This window comes from Chanodichthys erythropterus, chromosome 3 (genome assembly GCF_024489055.1).
Source record: "Chanodichthys erythropterus isolate Z2021 chromosome 3, ASM2448905v1, whole genome shotgun sequence".
NCBI classification, from domain to species: domain Eukaryota; kingdom Metazoa; phylum Chordata; class Actinopteri; order Cypriniformes; family Xenocyprididae; genus Chanodichthys; species Chanodichthys erythropterus.
The window spans coordinates 5,946,439-5,957,486 of NC_090223.1; the positions used below are offsets into that span (position 1 = coordinate 5,946,439).

Here is an 11,048-nt window from a genome sequence, read left to right on the forward strand (position 1 = left end):
ATTTAAAATGCATTAAAAGTCAGAATAACAAGATGATACATAAAATATATAAAATACATTAAAAATGAAATAAAAACAGGAAAAGGAATTAAAAGAATAAAAAGATGATACGCATAAAATAAAGTGCAAACAGTTCGGACATAGCACAGTGATCAATCAGCAAATGCATAGATAAAAAGATGTGTTTTGAGTCTGGATTTGAATGTGGCTACTGTTGGAGCACATCTGATCTCTTCTGGAAGCTGGTTCCAGCTGCGGCTGGCATAACAGCTAAAAGCAGACTCTCCTTGCTTTGAGTGAACCCTTGGTATTTCTAAATGACTTGATCCTGATAATCTGAGTGATCTGTTAGGTTTATATTCTATGAGCATATCTGCAATGTACTGAGGTCCTAGGCCATTGAGTGATTTATAAACAAGTAACAGTACTTTAAAATCAATTCTAAATGCAACTGGAAGCCAGTGCAAGGACCTGAGGACTGGTGTGATGTGTTCATGTTTTCTGGTTCTGCTCAGAATCCTGGCAGCAGCGTTCTGTACGAGCTGCAGCTGTCTTATGGTCTTTTTGGGAAGACCAGTGAGGAGCCCATTACAATAATCCACCCGGCTGGTGATGAAAGCATGAACAAGTTTCTCTAAGTCTTGACTGGAGACAAAGCATCTAATTCTTGCAATATTTTTGAGATGATAATATGCTGATTTAGTTATTGTCTTTACATGGCTACTGAAACTCAGGTCTGACTCCAAAATCACACCAAGATTCCTGACTTGATTTTTAGTTGTTTGACCCCTAGAGTGAAGGTACATGTTCACTTTGAGAACTTCATCTTTGTTTCCAAACGCAATGATTTCAGTTTTGTCTTTGTTTAACTGAAGGAAGTTTAGACACATCCAATTTTTAATTTCATCAATGCATTGGCACAGGGAGTCAATGGGGCTGTAGTCGTTAGGTGATAGGGCTAGGTAAATCTGGGTGTCATCTGCATAGCTGTGATATGCAATTTGGTTCTTTCTCATTATTTGGCTCAGTGGCAGCATATATAGGTGTCGGATAGGATTTTAATTTAATTCTCTTCCTCTCTTCAAAATCCTGGATTGAATGAAATCTGTGTAAAATGTATCATATTCCATTTAATATAAATTATGTCTAAAATGGTACTCTCTGCCAAAGCAGAGACGGGAAGTAACACCTATGATTGGGGCAGAGAAAAGCCCTTTTGAAACAGGACAATATCTGATTGTCAGAGGTGGGACAGACACCTAAGTTTAAATAGTCATATAACAAGACAAAGAACAAGTCAGCAGTGACTGCAAGCAGAACAAAGAGTAACCATGGACTAAGGCAAGACCAAGAAGACAAAGGACAGACCTCACTCAAGCCATCCAACTTTCACTCACTTTTCTTTTATTTAATTTTCTTTTCCATGAGAGTCTTGTGTTCTAAGTTTTCCCGCAAAGTTCAACCGACGACTTTTGCCGGTTCAACTTTAACTCCAGCCACGACGAAGAGACTTCCTTCCATTTTTCCGGCAAGCTCAAACGTGATTGGTTTTTACCTAACCCAATCCGAACCTTTAAGACCCTGGGACAAATCATTGACTTGGAAAACCCTTCTCTGCACGCCGACAAGAAGATTCACATTTAAAGTCGACTCTAGCAAGCACCTCCAGATTCTAAATGAATTGGTGCATTTAAGTTAATGATTCATGGTTCATTTAGGTCTTTGAAGTGCATATTTTGCTAGGAATCCTGTTCATCATTTCATTCTCTCTCTCTTAAAACTCTTTCTCTCTCATTTCCTTTCTTACTGCAACATGTATGAGTGTGTATGTGTTTGTGTTAGATTAGTTTTTGTTAGAATAAATAAAGTCTCTTGAAAAAATGTTTTGTATTATGTGCTTCTGAAATTCAATGTCTCAAACTGTCGATCTTAAAGTTACCGTGCTCTAATCAGTGTTTTCACGATTGTTGGATATTCATATCCGCTACAAGAGCTTATTACGACTCGAGCAGATGAACGCGGGACGATTCAGTTGCTCGGTCATAAACTAAATGACTCTTTATAATTCCCTATAAATTATTTATTTTGAGCTAATTTTGCCTCCTTTTTCCTTACATTATCATTATCTGTTATTCTGTGTAATTTGTTGTGAGCATTAACTAAAAAAACAACAACAACAAAAAAAACTGATGGCATCCGACATCCTTGTGACTTTTCGGGCGAGTTTTGTCGGCATGCTGGTGAGGAAGATCCATTTAGATCTACTCGGACGGACAACAACAACAACAACAACAACAAAAAAAACTTCCTAGCTTATCCATCCAAATAGCAAAATTCTCTGTTTTTACTGTTATTTCTATTCCTTATGTTCTATTTTTACTGTTATTTCTATTCCTTATGTTCTATTTTTATTCTTCTTCTTTATGTAAAGCACTTTGAATTACCATTGTGTATGAAATGTAAGCAAGGCAAGGCAATTTTATTTGTATAGCACGTCACACTTCAAGTTACGTCAAGCATGAACTCTCAACCCTCGCATGCATCCGCAGAAGACAGTTGGGCGAAGTTTAAAATTTTAAAATATTTAGTATTTTTCTTACAAATAGCCTACATATTGGTTCACTTCAGAAGACATTGATTAATCCATTGGGGTCGTATGGATTTTAGGAACACATGAGCTTGCATTGTAAAGCCATCATGTCATCTGAGGTGTATATGACTTTCTTCTTTAAGATGAACATCTGGGAATGCAAAAGATGAGTAAACGGTGAGCACATGTCCGGGGATTCCCTCTTAAGATTCATCAGTGGAAAGAAGAGGAACAAGAGGAGGAGGAAGCCAAGCAAGAGAAACGAATAAGAAGTGTTGTAACTTTAAATCTGTTTTGAAATAAGTTGTTTTTCAAATAAAGGTTTCGAGTTCATTGACATCATATGGACATTTATAATTGTTCTTATACAGTTCATACGATGTGTTTTGACAATGTTGATTTTTTTGTTTTTTTTCTTTTTTGTGTGTGTGGTATTTACCTGATAATTTCAGTGCTACAGTAAAAGGTTGAGCTGTCCAAAAGGAAGTGAATTTAATGTAGCCTGCAAGAAAAAAGACTAATTATTACATAATTTTGATATCGCTATTCAATTTAGTTTAGTTTTATTTTAGTACATTGTATCTCTATTTTCCCTCAACATACATCTATAAATTCTTCCTTTTCTTAAGTTCCAGTGCACATGCTTTCTGCCTCTTGTGAAACCTAAATGTGAGCTAAACCTATTACCATCACCAAACTCTGCTTGATTCAGGAAGCTGAAAAGTCAGCTTAAGGAGCTGACAATACAATATCAGTCTTCTATATCCTGACAAATTTACACATGCTCACACACACACACACACACACACACCAGTGCATGTCAATTTTGCAATTTTGGTGTTTGGCAATTGTTCTGCTTTTGGTATTTACAAGGGGCCAGGATGAAGGAACCATATTTAGATTCTTGTGCTCTAGCCAAATAACTGGCCAAAGAGATTGTTTAAATTATTTATTTTCTATTTTGATATATTACTATTTAAACATATAAAGAAATTTTGTTTGTTGTGCATGCTCACACTTGTATTTCACAATTTTGGAAGTTATGTTACGTTTTTTTTTTTTTTGGAAAGTATCAGCTAGTGTTGGCCGAACTGTTCAAGTGTGCATGAAGACTGCATTAATCACCCAAAGAGACACACTTATAGTGTTGAAAAATGCATGATTATACCCAACTTTATTTAAATATTTTAATTTTCGATATTTTTCACTTTAACATGATTGAGTTATTGTACAAAATAAGTGTCCAAGACTGTATGTGTGGATATTGGGACAAGCCAAAAGTTTGGTGTTAATATGCAAAACACTCGCAGAGATTAAATAATTTTGGCATCATACCATCAAATTTGTTGATGTGTTAAAAAATAACAGTTTTTAAAAAATAATAGATTTTCAATATGTCTGACAGCAAGTTTGATAAACTATGGCATAATTGGTATTATTGTTCTTGAGGAAGGGAAACTAACAGTAATGCAAAGAATATCCTATAAACTGTGCTCAGATCAGATGTGTGTTGAGTCAGTGTGGTTTACACTTTTCTCACACTGAAGAACATGTTTGACAGCTGCTGTCGTGTCAAAGTCTGTGTGGAAACAGAATGACTGTAGGTTAAACTCCCTGAGCTGTTACCATTGTGCTCTTGAACATCAACCATGAGTTGATCTTCAGGGACTGTTCCTATTACAGTAGAAGTGTACTGTACATTACATTTAAACATCAGTGAAGAACAAATCAACACTTCTCCATTATGCATTGGCATCGTGTCACTAAATGACAACTATATACCAGAACTACATTCATTTCAGATCAGAGGAAGTTCTTTCTTTAGACACGACCAGCCCTTCCTGTCTGAAGAAAGAGCTGTAACTATATAATGAAGAGAAAGACTGACAGAAACAGAAAATGGCTGATCAGTGTGATCTGTGTCTGCTGGGACTGATCATTCTCTCTTCACTTCTCACAGGTAAAGAAATCTGGATTTTCTCTAAAGACATTTAGTGGAATTAGTCTGGAAAGAGTTGATTTGAACATGCTCAGTTTATTCTTGCACACATTCACGTTGTGATCTCAGAGTTGTGTATTGATACATACAGATCATACTGTATTATTCCTGATACTGGACATAGAGTCACTCAAACATCTGATGATCAACAATTATCTTCATATTCAGAGATTTCAACAGCTACATGATCAAGACAAACACTTTATTCTGGAGAGTGAGATGATTGTGTTCATGAGGAAAAAAGACAGTATTTGAATCATCTGCTTTTTAAGCTGATATGAATATTCTTTCTTTCTTTCATTTATTTAAAAAACACAATGTATTCAACAGCAAGTGCTGTACAAAGATAAAAATAAATAAAACAAAATACAGAGGTAAAATCAAAGTAAGTGTAACACCTGCGTCGATTGACAGGCACTGTTGTTATACTAATATCTATAGGCCAATAGGTTTGGCTCGGAAGGCATAAATTAAACAGCTTAACTTTGTGAGGAAATAAATCTGTATTGAAACAAATAGATTCTTTGTAGAGAATAAAGTGAAAGTAAAAGAAGAAAATTGCTTAACAGTATTCAGTTTCAATTGAATGACAGGTCGTAATGACAAAGAAACTCAAACAAATTGCAATATGTGGATAATGCATGGACTAATCAGGGTGCACCCAAGAACTAGAGTTTAGTTAGACTGCAATCGTGTAACAAGTTTATAACTTTTGACAACCTCAGTTAACTCAAAACAGTAAAAGAAACATTTTGAAGTTCAAAATGTTACAAGAGCAATTCAGGAAATTTTGATTCAATAGATTCTGTTCAATAACTCTGTATAGTACATTCAATTTGGTTAATAAAATTCAAAAAGGTTTGGTTCAATACATTCAATTCAAAAGACTTCAGTGCAAAGATTCAAATCAGACAAATTTGGTTTGATTCAGTATTCTCAGTTCAGAAAGATTCAGTTCAAGTGACTCGGTTCAAAACAGTTCAGTTCGATAGATTCCACAGTTCTGCAAAACTCTGTGTGGTACGGAAACAATAAGGAACAACAACAACAACAACAAAAAATAGTTCCGTCTTCACCAGAATATTCCTTTGCGCTGTCTCTCGAAGGAAAAATAGATAAAGAAAATGTGGCTCCGTCTGTGTGAACTAGCAGGTAATATGGATTTTCCTACCTGGTTCCTGGGTTAGATTTAACTGTTTCGCCTCAGTCAGCGTTTGTCTCGTGTGGTTTGGCTCGTTATTGCTTATCCAACAAACCTCTTCTAACTTGTAATAAACCAGAACTCATCAATATCACATTATCTCTCATCCAAATACATCGTTGCACATATCTGATTGCATATACAACTGTTTACACAGTGCAAAATGTGTACTCACCAAAATTCAAAGAAATAAATGCATACATTTATTTTATCTTCTTTGACTCCTCTTTTTAGCTCTTGCTCAAAGTTATGTTGTTGCTAATATCATTAGTAGGGGTGTAACAATAAATCGATATAGATCGATACATCGATCTAATGTCTAACAATCTGATGCATATGGGGATTAAGCACTGTGACATTAATGTGACTATATATATATATATATATATATATATATATATATATATATATATATATATATATATATATATATATACCCACATATGCGTAACACATGAATAATAATACACATGTGTGTATATATAATGTCACAGTGTTTATTACTATAGTATATATGTTTTCATTCTACTGAATTGGTGCAAACTGCTGTCCCATAACCAATAAACACATTTTAAAAGCATTTAAGTATTCAAATATCCTTCTATTATCTATTGAATCTCACGATAATGTTTTAAATATCAGTAAGCTTAATATATATAAAATCATCATTTATTGGGTACTTTCAATTGGGAGGTGACTGTCCTGAACCCTAATCCCTAAATTTCAGCTTGTGAAAATGATATTGAAATATTTTTTGCAATTTTTTGCATTGTTGTTTTAAAAAAATATTTTTATTTTATTCTATATTATGTTTTTAAAGCATGAAATTTATGTAATAAAAAAAAACAAAACAAAACAATGTTGCACATGTTCATGTCATTACCGAAGTGTTTTAGTCTGAGACTGATTTTAACACACTTCTACATTTCTGATCAGGAAATGTTCCTCCTCTCACAGCCTCTCTTTCACAGCAGATAGATCATCATTTTGTGTTAAATGTGTTCAAAAGTCTGAAAATCTGTGTGGAGCTTTAAGGAACGTCACTGACAAACAACTTTTTCTGCAATTAAGCAATTTTTTGGGTGTTATTCCATAAAATGTAGTTTTTATGTGTGTAAAACTGTTCAGAACTGTGTTAGCTAACCATGTGATCATGTAACCATTGTTATCATCTTTGAGCGGCTCAAAAATGTCTAAAATTGTCACTGCCGACACATGTGGTGAAGTTTGTTCACATATCATTGTTTTGGTAGTGACAAAAGGGAACATAATTATTTATTTGGGTGAAATAAACAATTTTAGTACAGTTTTGCAAACCATTAGTGTTTTAATATGTTTTAGTATGCGAGTTAAATTGTGTCATGTAATGTGTTCACTACCGAAACCTGCAGAAACATGGGATGTTTAGTCAAAAATGAAGTATATTGAATGACAAACTAAGATGTTATTATAGTGTTTGGTTCAATGTTTATTCAAACTAATGAATCCTTCGCTCAAACAATCAGTTTGATCAACTTTGACTTTTACAGAGAAAGATTGGATTCAAAATACAACAAATCTCATAAATTACACTTGAAATATTGTTAAAATTGTAATTGTTACTGATTTACCTGTGCAAACATTTAAAAAAAAAAAAAATAGCAAAAGATATATTTACAAGGTAGATGTAAAGAAAATCTTAATAGGTCAATAAAACCCTTCTTATTAAATTGTTATGTTTCGATAATGACATTTAGGAAGAGGAAAAATATTCCTCATAAAAACTTTCTGAAAATCCAATATGAGAATTAACTGCACGATTACTAGAAATGTGTACCTTGGATTTTATACAATTTGCATACATACTAAATTTGTGGAAAAAGACACTTTTTCAAGACGTTTCCAACTCTTAATGGCCCATATATATACATATATAGCTGTGCTGTAAAGGTGTTGAATGTTTTAGAGATTTCCTGACGGGTTTCCACAAGAGGAAGCTGGAGCGGCGGAGAGCAGCGCTGGAGGAGATGAGGAACAAGCTGAAGGAGGAGCAGAAGCGCGTCAGAGAGGAGGTGAGGATGAGTGTGGTGATGATGATGATGATGAAGATGAAGCAGAAGCTGATGATGTTCCTGTCTGATGTTCCTCCAGAGACACAAAGAGTATCTGAAGCAGCTGCAGGAGCGCCGCGAGGCTCTGGGTGAGTGTCACGTGTGTTGTGTGAGGTCAGGGGTCAGATGTTAGCATTATGTGACACGTGTGTGTGTGTTTTTAGATGAGGCGGACGAGCTGGAAGACGTGATCAGGGCGACGACAGAGAGCATTCAGTACGACCATCCCAACCACACTGTCACCGTGACGACCATCAGCGACCTCGACCTATCAGTAGACAGATTGCTAGAGCCACAGCAGGTGAGCGGCACTAACCTGTTCCACATGGGTGAGTGAACGAGGTTCGGCTGGTTAACGGTGTGTCTGTGTGTGTCGTTTCTACAGAGAGATGAACAGAATGAAGAGGAGAAAACAAAAGCCCTTCCCAAGATGGCTGGAAACCCGCTCCTGTCCAAAAAGTATGGATTATTCATTCATCTGTGTTCATAGTCCAGTCAGTCTGATTTATATAGAGCTCGAATGATTCGACAGTGTTTGTTCTTCAGTTGAGAGTCAGTGATTCAGATTCATCTTGTATTTCTGCAGGATCCAGAGCCTCACTTCATCACTCAACAGCCTCTCTAAACAGAAGAGGAGGGGCAAACGGAGGTCCAAAAAGGAAATGAGGCGGAGAAACCATCAGAGCGAAAAGAAGTCCTCATCCACCCAAGACAACAAGATCCGCCCGGGCAGAAGCACAAAGGCGCAGAGACGCAAACGTACGGGTCAGAACGAGCGGCATCAGGACTGATGAACGTTACGCTCGAGATGACACGTGTCTGTCAGACTCACAGAGCGACTCATGCGGCGAACTCATGAACTCCTGCCGTTCAGCGTCTGTGTTTGTATTTTTACATGTTTGATACTTTAAAAGGACATTAAAAAGGAAAGCTTACATGTTACAGTGTCATACTTTCATTCCCTCATTAGGCCTGTTCACAACAATAACTGTATAACAGTCAGTAACTATAACGATAACTATATAATGACGATAACTACACTGAACAAAATTATAAATGCAACACATTTGTTTTTGCCCCCAGTTTTCATGAGCTGAACTCAAAGATCTAAGACTTTTTCTATGTACACAAAAGGCCTATTTCTCTCAAATATTGTTCACAAATCTGTCTAAATCTGTGTTAGTGAGCACTTCTCCTTTGCCGAGATAATCCATCCACCTCACAGGTGTGGCATATCAAGATGCTGATCAGACAGCATGATTATTGCACAGGTGTGCCTTAGGCTGGCCACAATAAAATGGTCAGTTTTATCACACAGCACAATGCCGCAGATGTCACAAGTTTTGAGGGAGCGTGGAAATGGCATGCTGACTGCATGAATGTCCACCAGAGCTGTTGCCGTGAATTGAATGTTCATTTCTCTACCATAAGCCGTCTCCAAAGGCTAAAAAAATTTAGCAGTACATCCAACCTGCCTCACAACTGCAGACCATGTGTAACCACAGTAGACCAGGACCTTCACATCCAGCATCTTCACCTCCAAGATCGTCTGAGACCAGCCACCGGGACAGCTGCTGCAACAATCGGTTTGCAGAACCAAAGAATTTCTGCACAAACTGTCAGAAACTGTCTCAGGGATGCTCATCTGAATGCTCGTCGTCCTCATCGGGGTCTCGACCTGACTGCAGTTTGTCGTCGTAACCGACTTAAATGGGCAAATGCTCACATTCCATGGAGAGGTCTTTTCTTCACGGATGAACCCCGGTTTTCACTGTACAGGGCAGATGGCAGACAGCGCGTATGACGTTGTGTGGGTGAGCGGTTTGCTGATGTCAGTGTTGTGGATTGAGTGGCCCATGGTGGCAGTGGGGTTATGGTATGGGCAGGCGTATGTTATGGACAACGAACACAGGTACATTTTATTGATGGCATTTTGAATGCACAGAGATACCGTGACGAGATCCTGAGGCCCATGTTAGTAAGTTTTGCTTCTTCTCTCTTTTCCTGTCTTTACTTTCGCTTTTGTATTTATGTATATCCTCTGTGTATATTTAGATGTGTAACCTCTGTATTAGTAGTTTCATATATTAAATACATTATATTCATGCTTGATTGTTCTGCTGCTCATTCAGAAAAACCCTATGTTTTTCGATCCGGCAACACCGCTTTACGCTTTGATACTATAATAGGAAGTTATTCCCGTGGCCAGAGAATAACATTCTTTTTATAATAGTCTGTGAGAGAACTAACCGTTTGCTGGACAAACTAGGATAGTTTTTCTAAACAACTATTAAACTAGAACTAATCACATATGTAATTGATTATAATTTGTTGTAATTAATTCACAATATATGTGCATAATTCCCTCTTGGGTCGATATATGTATCATAATTAATCATAAGGCTTTATGATGTATTATATTCATATATTTCACCCATGAATTGATTAAATACTTGTAATACTTAAAGATCGTTACAGAACTCTAGCTGCTGCATTTTGTACGAGCTGGAGTTTATTTATCAAGCGGGAGGAACAACCACCCAGTAGAGCGTTACAGTAATCTAGCCTTGAGGTCATGAACGCATGAACTAACTGTTCTGCATTCTTCATTGAGAACATAAGTCGTAGTTTAGATATATTTTTAAGATGGAAGAATGCAGTTTTACAGATGCTAGTAACATGGCCTTCAAATGAAAGATTGGTATCAAAGAGCACACCCAGGTTCCTAGCTGACGACGAAGACTTAACAGAGCAGCCATCAAGTGTTTTCTAGATTATTACGTGAAGAAGTTTTCGGTCCAAAAATTAGAATCTCTGTTTTTCCTGAATTTAGTAGTAGGAAATTACTGGTCATCCAGTTTTTTTTATATCAGCTATACATTCTGTTAATTTAGCGAATTGGTAAGTTTCGTCAGGGCGTGAGGAAATATAGAGCTGAGTATCATCAGCGTAACAATGAAAACTAACGCCATGCTTCCTAATGATATCTCCCAAGGGTAGCATGTACAGAGTGAAAAGCAACGGTCCTAGTACTGAGCCTTGCGGTACTCCATATTTAACTTGTGATCGTTATGACATCTCTTCATTTACTACTACAAACTGATAACGGTCAGATAAGTATGATTGGAGCCATGACAATGCAATTCCACTAATGCCAACATAGTTTTC

General features: G+C 36.6%; 1 protein-coding gene across 2 annotated transcripts; it reads left to right on the forward strand.

Annotated features, from left to right (window-relative positions):
• Positions 1-4,422: 4,422 nt before the first annotated feature.
• Positions 4,423-9,841, forward strand: LOC137016335 (nucleolar protein 12-like). Of its 2 annotated transcripts, none has more exons than XM_067380770.1 (6): positions 4,423-4,550; positions 7,736-7,841; positions 7,921-7,969; positions 8,045-8,181; positions 8,266-8,339; positions 8,467-9,841. In XM_067380770.1, exons 2-6 carry the CDS (start codon positions 7,797-7,799, stop codon positions 8,669-8,671), a joined length of 510 nt encoding a protein of 169 aa, XP_067236871.1. In that variant the 5' UTR covers positions 4,423-4,550; positions 7,736-7,796; the 3' UTR covers positions 8,672-9,841. The 2 variants fall into 2 exon arrangements, with proteins under 2 accessions (XP_067236871.1, XP_067236872.1); XM_067380771.1 differs by lacking the exon at positions 4,423-4,550 and adding an exon at positions 4,662-5,741.
• Positions 9,842-11,048: the final 1,207 nt, after the last annotated feature.

Bases quoted from the DNA above. Each gene is read 5' to 3' on its own strand.
- LOC137016335 (XM_067380770.1), top strand. From the start codon at position 7,797: ATGAGGAACAAGCTGAAGGAGGAGCAGAAGCGCGTCAGAGAGGAG. The intron at 7,970-8,044 runs GTGAGTGTCACG...GTGTGTTTTTAG, and splicing joins GGAGCGCCGCGAGGCTCTGG to ATGAGGCGGACGAGCTGGAA. The intron at 8,340-8,466 runs GTATGGATTATT...GTATTTCTGCAG, and splicing joins AACCCGCTCCTGTCCAAAAA to GATCCAGAGCCTCACTTCAT.